General features: G+C 27.1%; 2 protein-coding genes across 3 annotated transcripts; both read left to right on the forward strand.

The window, feature by feature from the left end:
• The first annotated feature begins 4,838 nt into the window (after positions 1 to 4,838).
• Positions 4,839 to 8,870, forward strand: LOC101492555 (uncharacterized). Its single transcript, XM_004501082.4, has 8 exons — positions 4,839 to 5,105; positions 5,843 to 6,273; positions 6,376 to 6,448; positions 6,899 to 6,979; positions 7,076 to 7,139; positions 7,323 to 7,410; positions 7,978 to 8,062; positions 8,257 to 8,870. Exons 1-8 carry the CDS (start codon positions 4,851 to 4,853, stop codon positions 8,287 to 8,289), a joined length of 1,110 nt encoding a protein of 369 aa, XP_004501139.2. The 5' UTR covers positions 4,839 to 4,850; the 3' UTR covers positions 8,290 to 8,870.
• A 1,275-nt stretch (positions 8,871 to 10,145) lies between these two features.
• LOC101491775 (uncharacterized) lies at positions 10,146 to 14,204 on the forward strand. Of its 2 annotated transcripts, XM_004501079.4 has the most exons (5): positions 10,146 to 10,507; positions 11,382 to 12,167; positions 12,911 to 13,096; positions 13,256 to 13,381; positions 13,812 to 14,204. In XM_004501079.4, the coding sequence occupies exons 1-5, from the start codon at positions 10,427 to 10,429 to the stop codon at positions 13,917 to 13,919; spliced, it is 1,287 nt and encodes a 428-aa protein (XP_004501136.1). In that variant the 5' UTR covers positions 10,146 to 10,426; the 3' UTR covers positions 13,920 to 14,204. The 2 variants fall into 2 exon arrangements, with proteins under 2 accessions (XP_004501136.1, XP_004501138.1); XM_004501081.4 differs by lacking the exon at positions 13,812 to 14,204 and having other exon boundaries at positions 13,177 to 13,327.
• Positions 14,205 to 24,085: the final 9,881 nt, after the last annotated feature.

A 24,085-nucleotide genomic window follows, 5' to 3' on the forward strand; every position in this document is an offset into this window, starting at 1 on the left:
ATTATTATTATTATTATTATTATTATTATTATTATTATTATTATTATTATTATTATATATATAACATGACTTATAACTTATTTGAATACATGTTTATTTTACATTTCTTGCATTACGATGTTGTCCAATTGTGAAATTTCTAAAACTACAAATTCAAGCTTTGAATTAAATTAATGTTACTAACCTTTTCTACATGTTCCAAATAGAGGCTTACATAAATTTATTTTTATTAAAAAAAAAATCACTCTTTTTGATTAATTTAGTGTAGACATGACAATTTATTATGCATCCGTGAATCTTGAATTTAATGAAGTGTGGATTTTTTTTGAAATTCTAAATCGAAGAAAATAGAGATTGAGGTATTGACAACTGCTCCACATCTGCACCAGCTAGTAATTATATATTTAGTTTTATATACACCTATTTATTCATTTTTTATTCAATATTTTTAAAATATTGTAAATTTTAATTTATTCTCAATAGAAAAATTAGTTTTAATGAATGTTATTTTATTATTTATTAATTATAATAAATATAATTTTAAATTTTATTAATATATAAAAAAATAAAGTGTAGTGGTGGGGAAACTCAACCCCATAAAAAAAATGAGGAGGGTGACTCAAATAAACTTTCTTTTCTAACAATAAAATATCCAAAATGGATTTGTATATCTCACTAATATGAGAAGGACCAATTTAACCACAAGGGATTTGGGCCGTGACACTCAGTTATGGGTTCTCTAACCAAACTGAAATATCAAAGTTAGCGAATTTTGGGTCACTAGCAAGCAGCTATGTGCAAGAATTTTTTTTCCGCACCTCTAAGTATTCTCAAAAGATTCTAAGTTTTGTCCAGTTTTATTAATTCACATATATATTTTACACGTTTAAATCGATTAATTCAAATGTATATTTTTGAGAATATTGAGGGTGAGAGAAAAAACACTTACTGTGTAATTGTAAATTTATAATATTTTTATGCATATAATGGTTGATTACACCCTATTAAAGTTTGATTAACTATCCGATAAAATGATCTTAAAGTATAAAGATTTAACGGTAAAAGATATAAGTTTAAAGGATGAGTTTTAAGGTAGTGTGTAAAGTTGTTTTACAGAATTGTCTCATCATAATCATTCAATTTACTTTATCATATTAAAATGATCTCAAATGAAACTTGTTTATCAAAGGAGACATCAATTTTGCTAACATCTCAAACAAATTTGCTAAAATCCAGGGCAACATCCGGTGGCTAAATCAACCTTATCAGTTCAGTTGTTTATACACTTAAAAAAGAAATTTCATTTCAAAAAAAGAAAATCAAACTACAGAAATAATCACATTTGTTTTTATCAAACTTATGAATGACAATGTTCTTGTAAGTTGGCTAGTTTTGAAGAGTTGGATAATTGGCTCAATTTCTAGCTTTCAATTTCCTACTACATTTCAGCCTTGGAGCTTTATTTTTTTATTTTTTTTCACTACGGAACTTATCAAGATCATGAATGAATTTCAATAAATTCACTTTGCCTGTGATCTACATATTGATTTCTATTAATATTTTGATCTTATTATTTATTCTACAATTTCATCACTGTGATACATTTGTTCCCATTTCTATTGCACAAAATTCCAATACCATATTTTTATGGACAATACAAACAATCTCTTCATATATAGATCAGAATTCATTACCAGTCTATTGATCACAATGTTTGATTCTAGGAAACACTAAAACGCAAAGCCTTCACAGTCCTGCTAGAACCTTACTTATTAGCTTTCCTAAGCATCCATATTTAAGTAAAACGATTGAATATGTCCACCATTTATTTAAGAGTGGGAAATAGAAAGCATTTTCATTTAAAAACATATAGTATCTTTAACAAGAATTCATACATAACGAACTCTTCTAACTAAAACTCTAAACAATTCTATAAAAATAAAAAATAAAATCAAAACAAGAACTCCGACTGTGATTTGTGAAAATATTTTAAAAATCAATAGAATAAGGCAGGGGTGGAACTACCTTAGTTGCTAAGGGACCTGGGCCCCTCTGTTTTAGATTTTACTTTATACATATTAATTGTTTTCATGCTAGATGATAAAAAATGCTACGGTGTCAAGAAAACAAGAACCGATAAAACTGCATCCGGTTGAAAAGATCAGAAGTAATATATTATGGCGTTTTTTTGTACAATAATATATTATGGCGTTTTTTTGTACAATAATATATTATGGCGCATGATGCTTTTGCTTTTAGCAAAATAATCCATTATAATGAAAAAACACAAAGATCTGTTTTGTTTATAAAATATAATCTTAAATATTTGTAAAAAAAATCGCAAGTTAAATTAGTAAGTTTTAGAATAATCTTATAGTTAATTTTATAATTGGACCCCTCACTAATTGAAAGTTATGTGCTAATGGACTATATATATGAACACAACTATATATACTCATCAGCAATACAATAGTCAACTCTACGACGATCTACAAACTCAAATGGTCCAAGGATGACACATAAACTGATCTAAGTACATAAAAAAGAATTTAGTTTACATACACGTTAGTGTTAATCTTTACCTTTTCACCATGTCTGGCAATAAAGTAGCCTTAGAGTGTAACCCAAACATCATGGAATTTCTTGAGGATGGAAAGGTATATGGAGTCGCGCCCACGTCTCTTCTTGAGAAAACAATGTCTGATATGTGTGATCATCTCTATCTAGCTGACTAAAGTAAGTGTGAGATGGTTCATGGTGATTCATCTCGTGAGCCCCCAAGATAGCATATGAAAAGGTAAATATTGAAAGATAATGACGAGACTGGTCCATCGGGCATCATCCATGCTCGAACTTCTGTAGACTGTAGATGTAGACTATTGATTCTATAGATGTTGTCTCTCATCATCAAACCTCTGCTTGCCTGTGCAGTCGTCGTATATGATCTTTAAGTCACTCTAAATTGGGAACCCCTGACTCGTCGTCAAAAATTGGGGTTTAATTAGTCAACAATATAAAAATTGGAGTTTAAATATTGTCTAGTCAACAACAATTACATAGTTATTATGTGTCATTTCTTCCAAAATTAACAATGTTACCTTTTTTTTTATTAAAAAAGATTCATAAATAACTTTATTAAAATTTATTAGAATTTGTAAGAGTATAAATCAAACAAAAAAATTTACAGATAATAAAATCAAAATGAAGCATATTGCAAGATAAAAACATATTCAAATCTATTTTATATTTATCAATGATGAATATATTTTTTGGTCGATAGATAAAATTGTAAAGAGGAATTTACATACAGTTGCAAATTCTCGGGCTTCAACTCAAGATTATCAAACCTGATAATATTGATATTTATCACTTGAGTTATATCTTATGGAATAATTAATATTTATTCTATGTGTTTTTTAATATTTATTTATCAGTGGCAAATATTTGTTTCATAATTTTTTATATTTTATCAATGATAAATATTTTTCATGTGTTATTTTTATATTTACAATGAAAACAACTTTTGTCCATGTTTTTAATATCAATGTCAAATAATATTTAGGTGTTTTTTTTTTTATATTCATCATCAACAAGTATGCCTAATGAATTTTTGTATGTATATATGACAAATAATTATCTCATTTTTTAATATTTATTAATAATAAATATTTATCCTATATTTTTTATATTTGTTGGTGATAAATATTTATCATCTATATTTTATATTTATCAATAATAAATATGTATCTCATATTTTAATTAATTAATGAAAAATATTTATCTCGTGTACTTTTATATTTATTAATTATAAATATTTAATTTCATATTTTTCTCGGTAAAATTACATGAAACAAATTCTCAATAAAATGATTTATTTTGGCCATTTCGTCTATTTTCTTTATTTTGGCGATTTTTTTTTTCTTTTACTTCTCTTTTAATCTTTACCCCTCTTAAAGAATTAATTAATGTTTGAAAATAGAATATACCTATTTTCTATTTTGAAACTGTAATTTTTATATTTATTATCTCAGAAGCAAATGATACAATTATTTTAAGTTTAAAATCTTTTTTTAAAAAATAAAAACTTGTTTCTTTGTTTTAAACAATTCGTTTTTATCTTAAAGATTTATTGGTTATTTTAGTTATTAAAAAGAATTATTGGTTACTTTTTCCTTACTGTTTTAAGTCTTATTTGGTTATAAATTTTTGTTGTTGAATTGAAGATTTATTTATGAAGGACAAAAAATGTTAAAATAGAAGATAACATAGTTTTTCGATCAAATTTTTTAAGTTTTAGTTATACTTTTCAAAATTATAATTGTAATTAGATGAAATTCTCTTATTTTTTATAGTCAATATTAGAAAAATATTATTATTATTCTTTTAGATATATAACTACAATAATTACAAAAATAATAATATTTAATTAAAATTTTAATTTTTATATATTTATTAATTTATAAAATAATTTTTTATTTTAAAATATAATAATTTTAGTTCTTTATTATGTAGTAATATTTAAAATTGAATATAATATAATAATATAAAATAATTAATATCTATAAAATTATAATAAAATATTAAAAAACATAATTTGTAACATAATTTTTTTTTAATTTAATTATAAAATATAAATAAATAATACATAAAAATAATTTAATTTTATGTTACATTATTTAAAAATATGATATTATTATTTTTTATTTTAAAAATTTGATAAATAGACCGTATCAACATTTAAAATAAGAGAATCATTTTAAGATCCAAACAAGGAAAATAAGAGAATCATTTCTGAATTGATGGAATTAATAATAATAAAAAAAATAAAAACACGACAGGCAAAGAAATCTATGTCCTTGATTTACGTTGGTATCTATTTGTCCTTGGTTCTGTTGTATCTTCTCTTCCCTCCTTCCTCCACCGACGTCTCTTCCACTTCCCAATTCTCATTCCAATCAAACCCTTTTCTTTTTCTGTTTTATGGGGCCATAGTTCTCATCAACCACCTCTTCAAAATGCATGCTTTCAAAGATAAAGTCACACAGAAGCTTTCCCATCTCTTTGCCAACAATTCTCCCACCTCATCCTCCTCCTCCTCCCATCAGGTCATTTTTTCTATTCTTTTTATCATCTGCATCTGCTTATTTTTACTTCTGCTTCTTATTTCCAATTATTGGAAGAAAAACTAAATGGAGCTTCATGGGCACTGTTCTTCATGTTAGATCTGATCCCTGCAAAATTCTGAATCTGGGGTTAATTGCTTTCATTCATTTTCATTGTGGGTATGCCTTGTTTTTAATCAAATGCACCCAAATAAATTTAGGTTAAAGAAATAACCAATTTTTACTAGTATATAGTTTCTATAGGCCTGAAAAACTTATGTTTTATCAAGGTAGGAATATATAATTTTTTAAGAGCTCAACAAGCTTCATTTGCAGTAAATTTTCTTATTTTGTATGTCTAATTATTTTTTAAATTAGGGACATTACCAAGCTTTAAAATATTTTATCTTCACAATGTTTCATGCCTTTACTTTTGCAGCCAACACACCTGTATCCAATGATAGAGTATGGTAAAACAAAACAATGTGATTATTTTTTGTTGAGGAAGAGAGAATTATTATTAATCGAAGTGACACTAATTGTCATTTTACAACCATACTGGAGTGAATTTGAACCCAATCTCTTGATTTTACAATGTTAAACTCTTAGTCCTAAGCTGACATCTCATGGATAACAATGCGATTATTATCCATTATGTTTCAAGTGGAAAAATAGTCACCTTACTTTCCTATTTATTTTTCTTTTAGTTTAACTTTGATATATTATTTTTGTTTGTGCAGGCTAGTAGTCCTTATTCTAAAGAGGGTAAACCTTTGTCTTCATATTTATCTTACATTATCCCCTCGATTAACTTTGATGGATCAAACACAAGCAAGCATCAAAAGGATCATAAAGCAACTCAATCGTCTTCTTCCGGATATACTTATGAGGATTTTGAATATCAGGATGTTCCAACAGATAAATATGTCGATTGTAACAACATCGATTTAGTGAAAGACGAAGTTATTAATGAAGACCAGACCTCTAGAAGGAGCAGCAGTAGTTCTGAGGTTTTTGAAGAAGCAAATGGGCAGCAAACTCCTAATTCTTCAAAGAAGTCTACAATCAATCTTAGTGATGACTCTACTTTTATAACTCCCGAGTTGTATGAGTTTTTCGAATCATGCCTCCCTAATATAGTAAAAGGATGTCAATGGGCCTTACTTTATAGGTAACTTTGCTCTCTAGTTTTTTCAGTTGATGCATTGAAGAGTATTGCATTATTGTTTTATTTAAATATTGATTCAACATTTTTTCTTTATATTAAGGGCAGTACGTTGAAACATGGAATATCACTACGTACTCTTATTCGCAAGAGTGCTGAACTTTCTGGTCCTGGTTTGCTGGTATGTCTACCTTTCTGAGCTAAAATGCTCGTCTCCTTTTTATGGTGTTAATAAGATATTTTAGTAAACACCTAAAATGGTCCTTGAAATTGTAGGACTATATCAATCTAGTCACTCAATTTAATGATATTCCATAATGGTCCTTGAAATTGCAAAATTTTAATCAAATTCGTCCCTCTGTTGATATTTGTGACTAGAATGACATTAAGTTAGTAATATTGAGGATGAATTTGAAACCAAGTGAATAATGTCAGTGATGCTTTTGAAAACATTTAGCAATTTCAGAGATCGTTTTGGATTATTGCTAATACCTAGACTAGTTTGATACAACCCTACAATGTCAAGGACTAACTTGCGTAGTTTCTCTGATATTTAGTGATAGTATTAGTAGATCAATGTCTAATTCTTTTGTTGAAAATGGATTTATTATCTTTTTTGTAAAACTGATAGATTGTTGGAGATATGCAAGGTGCTGTATTTGGTGGGCTGCTAGATTGCCCCTTGAATCCTACAGCGAAGAGAAAATATCAAGTATGTTATCTCCATTTTCATCACAGAAAATGCTTCTTTTAGAAGGCACTTCTTCGCCTTGAAGTATGATTTTCATTTTCTTTACGTTGGTTTTAGGGGACAAACCAAACTTTTGTCTTTACGACTGTATATGGTGAGCCAAGGCTGTTTCGACCTACTGGTAAGGCATATGCATATTACACATATATGCTCTTCACTCTACTTTTGATCACAGAGGAATTACTGCACTTCGTCTATTTTACAAATATGTGCTCTTCATTCACTTATATGCTTTATCATCACAATACCTTTTGAGTTGTTTCTTTGAACTTGTGCTGTTTTGATTTTATAAATTTATGCGCAGGTGCAAACCGATACTACTACATGTGTTTGACTGACTTACTTGGACTTGGTGGTGGGGGTAATTTTGCTTTATGTTTAGATGGAGATTTGTAAGTACTGCTTTAATTCTGCTTATCTTCTTTCATTACATTGTACTCATAGTTAATGTTATGGAAACTTGATTCTTGAGACTAAACACAATGTCAACAATTAAGAACTAAGCAACTAAAACAATCAAATGAGAAGAGAGGATTTATCGAGGTTTAGAGCAATGATCTCCTACGTCCTCGCTAATTAGCTGTCCGTATTGATCCTTGATGAAACTCGCAGAATTACAAGTGGTTGATTGAGAAATAGTTCAATCCAATTCACTCACCAAACTCACAGTGTTTATCACTCTTGATCAATCTCTATACAATTCAATGTACTAGTACTCTAATCATCACAAGCTAAGACTTATATAGTGGTTGCCCCTTTCACAAGTTAGTTACAATTTGGAAACAACCATAACTACCCAAACCAACTAACTGATAACAGAAAAGTTCAACAGCACAACACTATCACATAGCTTCATAATTCTCATTCTAACTAACTACCTATTTGACGATCCACTAGATACTACAGTTAAAGTACCACTTGTGGGATCTTTTCTTAATTTTATCTTTCATGTTGAATAGGTTAACCGGAACTAGTGGACCATGCGATACATTTGGAAACTTGTGTCTAGCTCATAGTCCTGAGTTTGAGTTGAAGAATATTGAGGTAATTTTCTTACCGCTGACATCTGTTATTTAGCTTACAACAAGTTATTAAATGGCTTTCCATAGTTCATAATATGCCATACTTTGATTTCGTCCATTGTATATTTCTACCACCTATTGTTCCTACATTTTTAAAATTAGTTATGATATATATCATAATTTATGACTTATTTGCCATACTGCTTTGATGTACAGTTGTGGGGTTTTACACATGCTACGCAAGGCTAAGATTCCTTTATTTGGATTCCAATAGAAGCTCTCTCCTGTTTTTTTCTTCTACTCTTCATATGTAGTTTAGCTTACTTCAAGAGGGTGACTGATTACGCTTACGTGATCGATCTATTTGATATCTGTCAAACATGTTGTCACTTGTCAGTAGATTGTATGCTTAAAAGTTCTTTTTTTTCTTCCGAAAATTTGCGTTTGTGGAAATTTGATGCATGGGTGGAAGACGAATATTGTATAGTAGATTATGTAAGGTATGGAATCTACTCGCTACAATTAGTTTGGTTTTCGGATTTGATTTGACAATGTAGACAAATCACAGTAGCAAATCATCTGGTGCGCGCGCGCATGCACGAATATTTTATTAGTTTGATGAGTGTAAAGGAGTGTCACCACTCACTGGCAATGTAACAAAAAAAATGGATGTTTATTGTTAAGTGAGAACAATGTTATAGCCTCAGGTATGAATTATTAACATTAGATGCAATTCTTGATATTGTAATTTAATTGGCAGAAGCAACAATTCATGTCTGTACCGAAGTTATTGATTAGATTATAATTATTCATATAACTCTTATTCTTTATGTAATGTTATTGCAATTTGTCTCTTGGCAAATGCAGTTAATTCAAACTTGTACACTTTTCATTACTTAAATCTCTAGTTGATAAACAAATCAGAACCATCATGGAAAAATTTAAGTACTTGCTTTCATATATATGACCTCCTACGTACGGTTTTGGCTTTTCTCTCTTCTCGGACACCATTTTTTCTCTCCAAACTTGCTTATCATGCAACATTTGCCCATATGTATATATACTTTTTTTTTTTCTTCTCATTTATACATTAAGAAAATAAATACAAATATTGCCACTATCTAACCATGTGAAATTATTGAGATATTGTATAAACTGATATATAACAAAATAACGTAATAGTAAAGTGAACCAGATGCACGTGTAAAATTTTTTATACTGAGTGTACATATTATTTAAATTCTACTATAGAACCATTACTACTGTATCTGTATTATTTTTTATAAATTCATATCATTTTCAATATAATTTAATTTAATGGTACCACGAACATATACATAGTTTAATTTTAGTTTCACACGCAAGGAATATAGACGCTTGGCGATAAAGAAAAAGAAAGAAACAAAGTAAATTATCATTTCTGTCCCTTAAAATTAGGATCATAATTTTGTTGTTTAAAAATGCCCTTCAGTTTGTGTGAAACGTTGTTAAATTGATGCACCTTTCACAGAGTGAGTAATCAACATATATAAATGATGCATTTGGACAGATAACTTATAAAATAGCGTAAATAAAAATAGTTTAACAACATATACATTCTATGATTTAAAAAAAAAAATCTAAAGAGCGTTTAATAAAACCCGTAAGAAAATTCGGTTAAAAAATATAAATGCAATAGGTGGATAAATATGCTAAGAAAAACTAAAATTAGTTAATTTGTATAATTAAAAAAAATGGAATTTATGTAGAAATAGTACTGTTTCATGGGACCATTGAGTCATAAACAGGGTTTGAAAATCAATTGTGAGTGGAGAATCAAGCATATATATATATATAACCATTTCTGTTAAAATATCCATCTAATTTTGATAAATAAATTATGAAATTATTATTTATTTAAAAAATAACTACTTTTTTCAAATTAAAAATAATAATCTGAATGGGCTTGGTCAACCCAAAATCTAAGTGAAAAAGTGGCACGTGTAGTGAAAGTATGGTGGAGCATGAGTTTCTCGTTGACGCCCACGCTGACGGCTGTTTAAACATCCTAATAGCTTATATATTTAGCAACATTAATAACTAATTTTTTTGAGTCTCTCGTCATACTCCATTTTCATAGCTAACTACTCATCGTAACAAACTCTCTTTTGCTCTCTTCTTTCCTTATATTTTGTCTCTATGGACTATTTTTGTTCTTCCCATCATTTTACTCACCTAGACACGTGTCGTAGGACAACACCTACTTATCACATTTTGCACTTCATAAGATAAATTTATTACATTCTTTTTATATTATTACATTATTATAAACTTTTTATTTACCTTTTTTTTTTATTACAATTAAAAAAAAAACAAAAATCTTGGGTTCCTTATTTTATTACACACCATGTTGGAAGACATTTTCGATCCCGATCAGCCACTCCCATCAAATTTAAAGGAGGAGCAACAACAACATCAACTTTCCGTTGTAATTTCCTCAATCATTTACCATGTTGTCTAATACAATATTCTAATCAAGTTGTGTACAATGTTTCTTGTTATGTTTTTATTTCTCATGAAATTTATTCTTTTCAATGAATGATTTTGTTTGTTGCAACTTGCTTGAGTCATGGGCAATTCTAGAAAACTAGAAGCCAATTCTTGACATTTTTTTTGCCGGACAAATTATGTCATTTTCTATCAATTTATAAATAGTTGATCAGAATAATACTTATTGACTAACAATAAGGACGGATCAGAGATTCTGCAATAATAAGCATTGCACTTTTATTTATTAAATTATCTCTATCCGATCCATGACAATGCCATGCAACCAAAATGTCATTTTCTAAGGCCTTCATTGTCATAAAGTGCAATGTAGTATCACAACTTGTGCTTAATTTTTTGTGTGAATATTGATAATTGTGGAATAATATATCTTTTTGTACTAGTCTAAGCTTTTGCTAATTTTCATATTCTTAAAGTATTAAGTTAGCGAGAAAAGAGGGACTTAAGGATAACACTTCACGTGTATAACATTATGGTTCATTAAGTCCCTTTTAATTAATTCACATTAAATCAGTTTCTATAGATTGAACAAACACAACTAGCATAGCATGAGGTTCCTTCTTTGTTTTTTGTCCAAACCTTTGCTCCAACATGTCACAATATTGTCACATGAAGGCATAGATGCACACATCTTTTTCTAACAATCAACATCCTAAAAATGCTACCCCTTTGAATAATTTGTTATATAATAATCTGTTTATGTCAAGGGTCTATAAAAAAATCATCATCACTGTGTGATTATTAGTTTTTTTTTAGTCATGTTGTTTAAATTTCCTTTATATGATATGTTACAGGACGAAATTTCAAGCCCTCTAAGCGCTCGAATTTTCGAACTTTGTAACACTGAATTATTCCCAGAAGCATTGCAGAATTCTGAGGTTACATCAAGCTCAAATTGTTGCTATGAAGAGAATTCATCATATACAACAAACATTTTAGATGTAGAAAATAAGTTCAATGGCAATAGCAATAACAATAACACAGTTACTACTCCAACTAGCACAAACAACAACAACAACAACAACACAAACAGTAGTACTAATCTATCTGTTATCTTTGATTCACAAGAAGAAATTGACAATGACATCTCTGCCTCCATAGATTTCTCACTATCACCATCTTTCAATGTTCAATCATTCCTACCAGTTACAACATCAAATCAAGAACAATTTGATTTCACATCTGTTCAGCATCCTCCTCATGTTCAACTTACATCATGTTCAGCTGCTGAAGGGTTTTCACAGTATCATCAAAATGACCATTCTTCAGTTGCACCTCTTATGGGAGCTCCATTGGGATTACCACCTGTTTTTGAAGAAGATTGCATAACTTCTGTTCCTTCTTATGTTCCTTTGAACCCTTCATCTCCTTCTTGCAATTATCTTAGTTCTGCTATGCCGTCTTATATGCCACCTGCTCCACTTGCTACTTCTTTGTCTGCTGATAGTTCTGGTTTGTTTGGTGGAAATATTCTTCTTGGTCCGGAACTTCAGACACAAGAACTTGATTATCAAGGAGAAAATGGTAGAATTTATTGTGCAGATCCAATTCAGAGGGTGTTTAACCCTCCTGACCTTCAGGTATTGATTATTTCTAAATTATTTAGTGCATCTTTAGATTGACTGGAAATTTGTCGAAATTACGCTCATACATGGTGATTTTCTATTAACATTAGACTATATTTAGTTTTGCGGTTGGATTGACAATTCCAATGTAAAACTACACATGCACTAAATCAATTGAAAATTTTCATTTTGAATGTTCAATATAGAAATGGGAAAAGAGAAGTCCATTTTCCAATTATATATCTTTTTTTAATGCTACAAAATAAGTTTCCTATTTCAAGTCTAAGGTTACCAACTACTATAATAAGGCTTTTGTGAAAGGTAAATTTTTTGACAAAATGTCATGATCCAAAAATATCTAAAAAACTTATGCCTCATAGAATATATGTCAATATCTATCATAACAGTAGGTAGCAAGCATATCAAATCCTTTATAATCTCAGTCTCAACTGCAAAAAGTAGCATAACATATTGGCCAGTAGCATGAAGGAATCACAATTTTCAACAAAATTATAATAAAAAGTATTATCATTAGAAAATATCCTCTTCACAATCAGACACTCCAAATTTCAAACTGATATTTTAGATATAAAATTTGTTGGAAATTTAGACTGTTGAACCTAAGTCGAAGGCCACAAATGTGCCAACTGGATTCAGTATTTTGACTGCATGCAATCCGAATCCTCCACGATGACTCCTTTTTTTTTATTTTCCTTTCCAAAATCTCTAAGTGAAGTTAAGAATAATTTCATTTTCAGGCACTTAATACTGAGAGTCAGCAACTAGTAACTGGGGCTGGTAGTTCTGCCACTCTAACACCAGAAATCTCAAACTTGGAGGACTCAACCTTCAAGGTTGGAAAACTTTCTGTTGAGCAAAGGAAAGAAAAGATTCACAGATACATGAAGAAAAGAAATGAAAGAAACTTCAGCAAGAAAATTAAGGTAATCTCTCAAGCTCCTCCACTTCAATAATAATCAAACAGATTTGAAACCTTAATCCTGTTACATATGGTATTTGCAAGGTATTTCCTTGCTTATGAACCACTTCTTCTTCTTACTGCATATTTTGAAGTTCATCTAATGATGCAACCAAATATGCAGTATGCGTGCCGAAAAACTCTGGCTGATAGCCGACCTCGAGTGCGTGGAAGATTTGCAAAGAATGATGATTTTGGAGATTCACATAGAACTGCCAGTGGCAATCATGAAGAAGAAGATGAAGAAGAGGTAGCAATCTCAAGGAACATTCAATTATTATATTAACATCCAAATCACATTTCAACTATATTACCACCCAAATCCCTCGTAATCATCTTTAAACATTCAATTATTAAACACATACCAAGACACTTTGACCCTATTTGCATTAACAATTTAATTAACCACTTATCCTATAAGCGTGTTTATTATATAAGTGTTTATATATATACTATTTCTAGAAAAACTTGTAAAAATTAGCTGAAAACATTTTAACTGGTTCATAAATGCTTTTAAACAGTCTTACAAAAACAGTCTTATAAATGGTTATAAATAAGATTAAATAAGTCAACTTGACTCGGTACAAAAAATTTAATACGGACTATTACATAACATTTTTCAATGGTTTGTTGGAATATATAATTTTTAATCCTGTTTCATTTGATAATTGTAACTACAGGCAGTTGTGAAAGAGGAAGATGATATGGTTGATTCCTCGGATATATTTGCTCATATCAGTGGTGTGAACTCCTTCAAATGCAACTATTCCATCCAATCCTGGATTTGACTCAATAGTTTGATTAATTAATTAGTATATAAGTGAAATAATTAATATATTAGTTTATGTAGATTTTTTCATGGCCCAGTTCCACTCCATATTTCTCCTTTATATTTGGGTTTGATGGATGAGGAAACTCAATAATTGGGGTCCTAAAACTATACCAATAAGTGAATGAAGAATATAAGTAATATATAGAAATTAAGTATTTTTATTACTTGTAAACGTACTAATTAAGTATAAGTATCACAAGTTGTATCAACATATAAAAAGGTTCAGTTTCTTTTATATTAGTTAGAAGTTAGAAACTAGATTTTTATTGGTTGGTGGTTATATTGAATGGCCTAAACCCATGTTTTTAAATATATTTCTCTCCAATTTATTGAATCCTACGAGTTTCTTTTTAGAAATGTAAAGTGAGAAAAGTTTCTCTATTGTTTTAGGAGTCTACTTTTAGATTAAAAAAAATGTATTCGGAAAAATCATCAAATTTTACACTTTAAATGTATACTTTTAGATATTTATGTGGTCTAAATGTATATTTCTAGAAAATATAAAAGATTTATCAATAGGATCTTTTTTAGTCGGTCCATTTACATTTGGATCACATGACAAGTCTGTGCACAGAGAGATAAAGTATACACTAACAAACAAATATTTTAATTCAGCAACTAAAAAAATTTCAATTTTAAATAAAATAATTTAAAATTATGAGTATCATCCATAGTTTGTTTTGATAAATAAATAGATGTAGAAATTTAAATTTAATGAAAAAGAGCAACATGTAAGACAACATAGATATTTCAAAAGATTCATTTAAATATGTAAACAATTAATAAGATTAACATTCAAGATGAAAACTATGAATAAAAATAAACATTTTGAAATAATTAAGATTTGAAAACAATAATAATTATAATTTATAATTTCACTTTTCAAAAAGATATTTTTGTCAATTGTGAATATCCTTGAAGATGAAACCTAGATCATGATTTATAATTTCACTTTTTCTAACAAATTCATATTCAAAATTAAAAGATCTCTATTTTAATGTTTTAATTCGCAGAGTCTATTTTAATTTGGAGGTAAAAGTGTGGAAGAAACAGGCCGATTCGAAGAGAGGTGAGAAAATGGGATTGGGGTTTAAGCAATTGGAGAAGGTGACTTCATTATTTACTTGGTTACTTAATTATTTAGTTACTTAGTTAAGTTTATTAGTTACATTTACTTGATTATTTTATACTAATTAGTTTGTTATTATTAATAAGTTATATTTTATTTAATTAATTAAAATTAAATTATTAAATTATCAAAATTATAATTTTATCGTCATAGTGAATAGAATTCTAATAAAATATCTATAACACCATAAAAGATTTTATTCGAAAATAAAATATAAGTTTCCTCGTGTCATACTTGTAAATATAACTCGTGTTACACTTACATGATACCTTGAAATTGAATAATAAATTAATTATCTTTTACAACATAAAAAACTCTTCAAAAACGCTTCATCATTTACAACTTAAAAATCCTTCTAAAATAATTACCTAAATTACACCCAAATCATTTAAGATAAGATCCAAATTTTAGCAATTTTAGCAAGAAAAACAAAACTTTAACAGGAAGAACAAGATCGAAACTTTAGCAAAAAAACAAAGCTTTAGCAAGAACAACAAGATCGAAACTTGTTTTTAGTCAATTCGTGTGTAATTGTGCTTTCATAATCTGTAAACCGAAATCTGCTCGAGTTCGATCCAACAGTTGACGAACTGAATCGATTCACTTAGTTTGTGTGGCTCATGTTTTCTTCCCGATGGAAAGAGCGTTTGTTGGAATTTTTTTAGTTGCTCTATATTGCACTGTTTTCTTTATTGATTTGATTTTGATTTTTTGTTGTGGGCTTGCTATTTTATTATATATAAAAAATTTAACTTAAAATTTACGACAAGAAAAAGTGAGATAGTAGATCAAATTTTGTATATATTTTTAATAATTAATAAATGATTAAATTTAAATTTAAATTAAAAATTTATTTTATAATTATAGTAGTGATTTTTGTAATTTTTTTTATTAATTCTATTTTTTTATAATAAACATTACAAAAAATAGATTTTTATTACAATTTGATCTATATAAATTGATATATTTGGTCTAGAGTATCTTAATTATTTTGGAGACGTTGTTCTAATCTTAAAAATTGACTATAATAAACAAAAATTAATAATTAAAAAATTAGTTAAATAAATTTTAATCCATCTACAATATCAATTTATATGATGCATGTCATCTGGATGACGTTGTGCAAAGTGTAAATGATTCGCATATGTATGTCATTTGAATGATGTTGTGTAAAGTGTAAATGATTTACACATGATAAAGGTTGTCTTGTCTTAATTTAGTTTAATCTATAGAATAAAAGTAATAATATATATATTTTTTTAAATTATTGTAAAGTTTGCGGTGGTGGTCGTGGCACGTCAAAGTTATAAAAAAAATATATCTATATTTAAAAAAATTAGAAAGAAGAATTATTAATTATATCAAAATTGTTTAATTAATTGAGGATGGGAATGTGATAGAAAATATTTTACTGACCCATCAGATGTCGTTGTCTTTGGTTTGAAAGTTGGCACTACATGATACCAATAATGTGTTAATGAAAATTGGGTGATGAATACAAGGATCTTACGAAACGGACAAAAAATTATTTAAATAAACATTACATAATTAAGAAAGCCAAGAAGTTAGGTATTTTTTGAATCCATGCTTCCCTTCAAATTCAAAATGGATGGATATTGGGGAGACGGCTAGTGGGCTACGCTACGTCATAGAAATTTACATTAATCTATATATCAATGTATTCTATAAAACACTATAGAATTTTTTTATTTTTTATTTTTATTTCAAAAAACTCAAGAGGTGTAAAAGCATCACAAGGAAAAGTGAAAACATTTTAAACCATGTTGACATCTAAACCTCTCACAATCATTTGTTGTATCTCAAGAAAATATTATATTAAAAATGAAAATAAAAAAGAGAATATGGTTAGAGATTAAGTTTCTAGATTTTATTGGTACTGCTACTTACCTTGTGATTGAATTATATGCTATGGTATTTTAGTGGCTAAGTTTAGAGTATACTCTCAAATTCTTACTGAATTAAATTCTATTATGGTTCTTGATCTGATTACTCGCGATGTTGTGGATCATTATATTTGTGCTTTAATTGTCAACATATTAAAAGATTTATCTCTCACAATTGATGTTAATGAAATAGTTGTATAGATTGATTTTCTAAATTTAGAGTTTTCTCACATATTTCTTTGAAATTTTGATCCCGTTTCCTTTTAATAAAGATCCAACATGTTTGTGATTGTTGATGTTTTAACTTTTGTTCATTTAAGAGTTTAGCTTTTGTTTTTCTTTCATATTTTCTAAAAGAAAAAAAAATCAGCTTGATAGTTTCAAATCTAATAACAACAATTCAATAAATTTATTATATATTTTAAAAAAATCGAATAGAATAGCTCTTCTTTAAAGAAACCATGTAGATGTAATTTTTTTTAAGAAACCATGAAACATACAAGAAATTAAATATAATTTACCATCATTATAAAGTTATTTTTTATTAACAACTAATTATAATATGTAAATTCATCAAATATATATGTAACCTCTTTTCTTAATTTTTTATTTTACGTTGAAAAAAGAAGTTACTTATACTTTATGAATTACATGAACTAATAAATGATATATCATACAATTTTATGATATAGAACAATCTAAATGCATTAAGTACTCAAATATTATTAATTACATTGCACAAATGAAAAAATTTATAAAATTGAAAGTTAAGTTTTTATAGATTTTATTGTAATTTAATGAAATATTAATTATTTTACATCATCGTATTATACATCACTATTTTTTTAGTTAAAAATCAAAACAAGAGACCAAAATTGTCTGATTTTTAAATAAGAGGTTGATTTCGTGAATTGATGAAAATAAAATATTACAATTGTAATTAAACCTAAAATCTAAATAAAATAAATATCCATGAATTCTTCTAGAGAGGCAACAATAAAAAAGAAGTTACTCCTCTAAATCATATTTACTTTTTCTTTTATTTAAATAAGCGATTTTCTTATAAATTTAGTTTTGTTTGTGATTTTGTCATCTCAATGCAGTGCTGATTTTGTCCGTTGTCTTAGTGCGACGTTGTTTTGATTTCTCGTCTTGGTGCAGTGTTTGTTTGGTTCAAATTAAGAGACCAACTTCGATCGATCCAATGTAAATTCAATAAATGACATTAACATCTTCAACAATTCATCTTCAGATGCATGAGTATTCTGAACATTTTTAATTTTATTGTATTTGTAGGTTTTGTTACATTTGTAAATATTATGTCGTTTTATGTTATTAACTTGAATGTTGAGAGTTTATTCAAGATTCATCCTTTTCATTTTTAATGACAATGAATTCTATTGTTTTCGATCGATGTAATTTCTACTAGTTTAAAAGAACAAATATATTTTTAGTGAAAAAAAATGCATACATCACAATTTGCTCAAAAACAAAATCCAATAAATGGAAAAATTAAAGTAATGATTGTCAAACACCAAAGTTTATTGTTCTCTCTGTCATTCCATGAGTGTCACTTTAACAACAAAAAGAAATTATTTTAAAATAAATGTCATTTATAATTTTTAATGCAACTTTAATTACATTTTTTGTATACTACCATTCATTATTATTGTATATATAATTTTTTAAATATTATTATATTTTACATTAATAATAGAAAAAATCTACTAAATAATTAAAATGTGTAGTTTGATAAAATATTTTTTTATTATTATTATTATATTTGTTAATATATGCCAAAAATATTAACGAGTGAGGAAGCGGTAACCAAAACAAAGTGCCTAACATTTTTCCTACACTTTTTATTCTTCTAGTTGAGCAAAATATTCGAATTGAAGGAAGAGGTTGGTGTCGATGAAATCAAGAACGGGAACTCATAATGCCATGCGGACGACACCGTAAAAGTAAATTTGCATGGTTCACCTCCGACAACCGTGGAAATCGGTGCTGGAAGAGAAAGAGAGGTCGGTGTTGGCCTTGGGGCGGCAAATCTCGACTCTATTTCCCAAATTCTACATAAGCATTTCTACATGTTCTGATTTTAATACTATCTCTTATCATGTTACTTTGGTGGTTTGGAAGAAAGAAATGCTTGAATAACATATATATTTCATATTGAATAATATGATACTTGAATAGGTTTATAATATCTAACAAAGTTTCAACTAATTGATAATATTTTTTATTATTTTAAAAAAGATTAAACTGAAGTTGGCTGAATAATATTTGAAAGTGGGAGCATGTATGCTAAGTAAACCCAACTTAGAAATAAGATTGTGAAAAGGTGTTGGATCCAATGGCTTGGTGAAGACATATGCTAGTTGTCAGAAAATGAATTAATTTGTTGGAGTTTTTCGCGCACAATGTGGCAATCAAGACCAATATGTTTAGTTTGTTCATGAAATGAGGAATTTGCTGCAATGTGCCTTGCAGACTGGCTGACACAATATAGCAAGGCAGAGGAAATAAATTTTGTTTTGAGATCTTGAAGAAAGTACGTAAGTCATTGAATTTCACATACATCCAAAGTCATTGTCTGATATTGTGCTTCAACTAAAAATCGAGAAGAAGGTACGTAAGCCATTGAATTTCACATACAGGCAAAACCATTGTATGATATTCTGCTCCTACTGAAGTTTGAGAGATGGTTGGTTGTTTTTTTGATTTTCGAGGGACCAATGAATTTCTTAGGAAAACACAAAATCCACTAACTAACCTCCTTCCCAATCTGAGTCGCAAAAGGACTTAAGTTGTAAGGTTGAATCTGAGGGAAATAAAATGACATGTGCTCAAGAATTTTTGAGATACTTGAGAACATGGATGGTGGCATCATGATAAATAATATCATCTATCTCATATTAAATAATATCATACATAGATAGGTTTATATAACTTGTAAACTTGTTTACATGAAAATGGGAAAACTTAACAAAATTTCAACTAACTAATAACAACCCTTATTATTTTAAAATGGACCAAATGGAAGTATATATATTTGACAAATCATTTTTATAAGAGATTGATATATTGTCCATATTATAAAACAAATATGTTAATTTTTGTTGACCAAATTACCAAATTATAATTCAACTGTTTCTTATATAAATTGTGTATCTAACAAATTTCAACCAATAATTAAAGACTAAATTGCACTTTTGGTATTTTTTAGGTTTCACTTTGATTTCTTTAATTTTATTTTTTTTTCAATTTGATCATTTAAATTACAAACATTACACGCTTTGATCTCTCAAGTTATTTTCGTTATATTTTTATCTCTTAAGTTATAATATTATACACTTTGGCTATTTTTAATAGTGTTTAATATTGTAAGTTATATAACAAAAGTATTTGAGTTTTGTAACTTGAGGGGTCAAAATGTTTGATGTCAATAATTTAAAAAGACTAAAACTGAACAAAAATAACTTGAGAGACTAAAATGTCTATTGCTTCTAATTTAAGGGATTAAAATGAAATCAATAAAACTTAAATGATCAAAGTAAAATCTAGACATAAAATAAGAGACAAAAATGTAATTTTGTAAAAAAACAGTGTAGAAAAAAAATCTTAAAAGTTGTATAATTCAAACTTTTAAATTGTAAAATGTGACATATCTTACTCAAAACTTATTATTTATTTTCTTTTTTGTTTCTTTAACAAAGGCCTTAACAAGTGCTATTTGTTAGTACTACCCTTAATTCTAATAGTCAAATAATGTCGTACACCTTAATTGAGCTCTTAATTTGCAAGTTACCTTAATTAAAAGTTAAGGTTACAAAAAAAAAGTATTTTTTAAATGTAAAACATTAATAATTTAATATTAGTTTTTTTTTTAACTCAAGATATCTTATTTGTAATTTTTTCTGCGTCTATATTAAAAATTAGAACAATAATTTTTATAAACAAATAAATCACTCATTATAAGATTGTTTCTAATGAGATATGGATCTTCTCAATTTTTCAAAATAAACAGAGAATATTATTATTATTATATTAGTTTTTTATATAAAATTAATACATATTATAAGCAAAAAATCAAAAAATATTAAATTGAGAACTAACTGATTCTTAATACAGTGATACTATGGACGGTTATCATCAAGTTTAACGCATTGTTTCGGTTGCAACTTGCAACGCCGCCGAAGAAATGAATAAACAAGATGGATGAATATGATTGCAATAAATGGCAGCAATAAATAAACTAACGGAAAGAAGAAGGAAGAATAAGAATGTGTCCCACTGTCATGTCATGTGTGAAACAGTGCAACTGAGCATGACCATATAATATGCTATGTTATGTAATGCAATCCTTTTATTACGGTCAAGTGTTGGTCAATAGGCATGCAAAGGTACACATGTATATGTACATTTGACCAGTTCCACTTTAACCCTTGCTTTCATTTTCTCTCTCCATCACGTGTCTTTTAAAATATTAAAAGGGGCTCACAAGGTAAAAATTGAGTTTAAAACTACATATATCAAGACAATTTTAGTGAATAGCATATTTTGATATACATTACCACGAATTTATGGTAAGACAAGTTCTAGTGTAGCATTGAAAGAAAAAAAGGGGTGTATATGTGTACAAATTATTTTTATATTTGAAATTAAAATTTTAATTAAAATCATAAAAATATATTATTTTAAAATAAATTCAAAAGATAAAATTTAAAATTTTGCTAGTGTTTAATTTAATATATAGTCAAATTTATATATAGATTACATCAAATACGAAGAGCTGCATGTACAACTTGGACCATTGCATGTGGTCCAAAATTACTAGGGCAACATTCTTTTTTACTTATAATAATTGTAATACATTGATTAAAAAATTATATAGAATCAAATAAACACCCAACTCTAATAAGTTTTGGTTTATTGCGGAGTAAATGATTCATTGCACTATAATTTATTACATTCAACAAGAGGTTTTAGTTAGAGAATCCGTTCTCAAAGGAAAAATATCATAGGACACCATCTATGATTAAAAATTTAGTTTTGACAACAACAAAATTATTAAGAGTATTGTTACTTATATGTTATTTAATAGTATCTTTAAAAGTTATGAAATGTGATTAAGAATTTGTGATTATTTGGTAATTTCTTTGAAAGTTATAAATTTATTTCAAAAAGCGGTAGAAGAACAACTCTTTTTAAATAGCTAGAAGGTTATTATTAGCTTTAAGTTGTATTTAAATATTATTTATAATTTATTTATTTTGGTGAATTTAAATAATGTAGTTTGAGTTTTTTGAGTTTATAGTGTTTCGTTCAATAAAAATATATATAATAGTTTGAAACGATTTATAATTATAAAAATTGAATTTTTTTTATTAGTGACCTCAATTTTTAGATTCAAATATGACTTCAAAATACATTAAGACGACCATAACATATTATTCAACTATTAATAATTTAATTTAATAATACTAAAATATATAATAATTACATGTATTTATGTTGTTATTCAATAAAAAATACATTTAATTATAGTGATACTAACACGTGCCTTTAAATTTGTAGGGCACATGTTAAAAGTTTCATAAATAATAATTAAATTTAAAAAAAAAATGAAATTCACAAGTTTAGAGAAAGAGAAACTTATATACACATGTTAACGTATTATGCGTACAACCAAATTTAAAACATTTTTATAAAATGGGTACTTTGATGAGATATAATTTTTTTATTAAATATAAATGTGAAATTAATTTATAATTCATTTTTTCGATAAAATTTTATCCAAATAAGTGAATTACATTTAATTTTAAAAAAAAATTAGAATATCTATAATGGTGCAATCTATTACCAACGATTTAAGTGAGATCTACAATAAAAGTGAGTTCTACAATAAAAGTGAGTTCTACGGTGTTATATTATTTTGAATTTTTTATTTTGATGATGCAACACTGAAAATCTATGATGAATATTGTATTTATTAGGATAAATATTATTAAATACTATTTTATTATAAAATATAAATAAAAATGAAATAAAAATATTTAACTTAAAATATGAACTAAATATTTTAATTAATTTTTATTTATATTTTAAAATGAAGAGTACAAATTATCTCAATAAGTCTTGCAAGTTGAAGCCAATCATTAACAAATTATTACAAATTATTACAAATTATTTTCTCTAACATTAAGAATTAAAAGACTCTTTGAGAATATATTTTGAGGTGCTCTTTTAGAAAATTTGAGTTCGCGACATACTCAAATTCAAAAGGAACTTAAGAAAAAACAATATTTAAAAAATTAATATATTTAATTAAAATTAAATATGTTAATTATATAATATTATTTATATTTATATTTTATTTTAACGGAATATCAAATATAAATTCTTTAATTTTTTTATTGAGTTGTCTTTTGCGGTTACACTCTTTAATATTTTCTTAGTTTGTTTTTAGTTGTGGTTTTATGGTTTTATGCAGACAACAACTAAATTTTGTTATTTTTAATAATTTTTCCGTATAATACTCTTAGTAATTTATTATCTTATTTCATTTATTGATTTATATGTAGTAAATAAATATGAGTATTATTGATAAAATAATAATTAATATTGTATTAAATTTTGAAAATGACCAATAAATTACTAAATTTGGTAGTATTATTTATTTGATACTCATTTTATGATTTAGAGACATTATCGAAGAGTATTTAAGAATGTGTCACTAGTCTTTTATAGAATATATTTAATTTTTCTTTTATTTTTCTAGCAAAGAAAATTTATGGCGAGCAAATGATATTTTAGTTGAAGGTAGAGAAAAGAAAACCTTAGGATCTAGTGAACATTTACAAATGCTTTACTTTTACTCCCTTCCAATGACATTAGTCAAATTTTAATTATAAAATAGTTAGAGGGTATTATTGGAACGACTTGATAGTTGAGATGGATCGGTTAAATAATAAAGTGATAAAGAAGTCGTGAAATTCGATTCTCATGCTTAATAGAATAATAACAATATTAATAATATAAAAAATTTATAGGCACATTTAATCAAATGTTAAATTTAATTTAAAA

The sequence above is a fragment of the Cicer arietinum genome, chromosome 4 (genome assembly GCF_000331145.2).
Source record: "Cicer arietinum cultivar CDC Frontier isolate Library 1 chromosome 4, Cicar.CDCFrontier_v2.0, whole genome shotgun sequence".
Classification (NCBI taxonomy): domain Eukaryota; kingdom Viridiplantae; phylum Streptophyta; class Magnoliopsida; order Fabales; family Fabaceae; genus Cicer; species Cicer arietinum.

Bases quoted from the DNA above. Each gene is read 5' to 3' on its own strand.
- LOC101492555 (XM_004501082.4), top strand. From the start codon at position 4,851: ATGTCCTTGATTTACGTTGGTATCTATTTGTCCTTGGTTCTGTTGTAT. The intron at 6,980-7,075 runs GTATGTTATCTC...CGTTGGTTTTAG, and splicing joins CAGCGAAGAGAAAATATCAA to GGGACAAACCAAACTTTTGT. The intron at 7,140-7,322 runs GTAAGGCATATG...ATTTATGCGCAG, and splicing joins AAGGCTGTTTCGACCTACTG to GTGCAAACCGATACTACTAC.
- LOC101491775 (XM_004501079.4), top strand. From the start codon at position 10,427: ATGTTGGAAGACATTTTCGATCCCGATCAGCCACTCCCATCAAATTTA. The intron at 10,508-11,381 runs GTAATTTCCTCA...GATATGTTACAG, and splicing joins AACAACATCAACTTTCCGTT to GACGAAATTTCAAGCCCTCT. The intron at 13,097-13,255 runs GTAATCTCTCAA...CCAAATATGCAG, and splicing joins ACTTCAGCAAGAAAATTAAG to TATGCGTGCCGAAAAACTCT.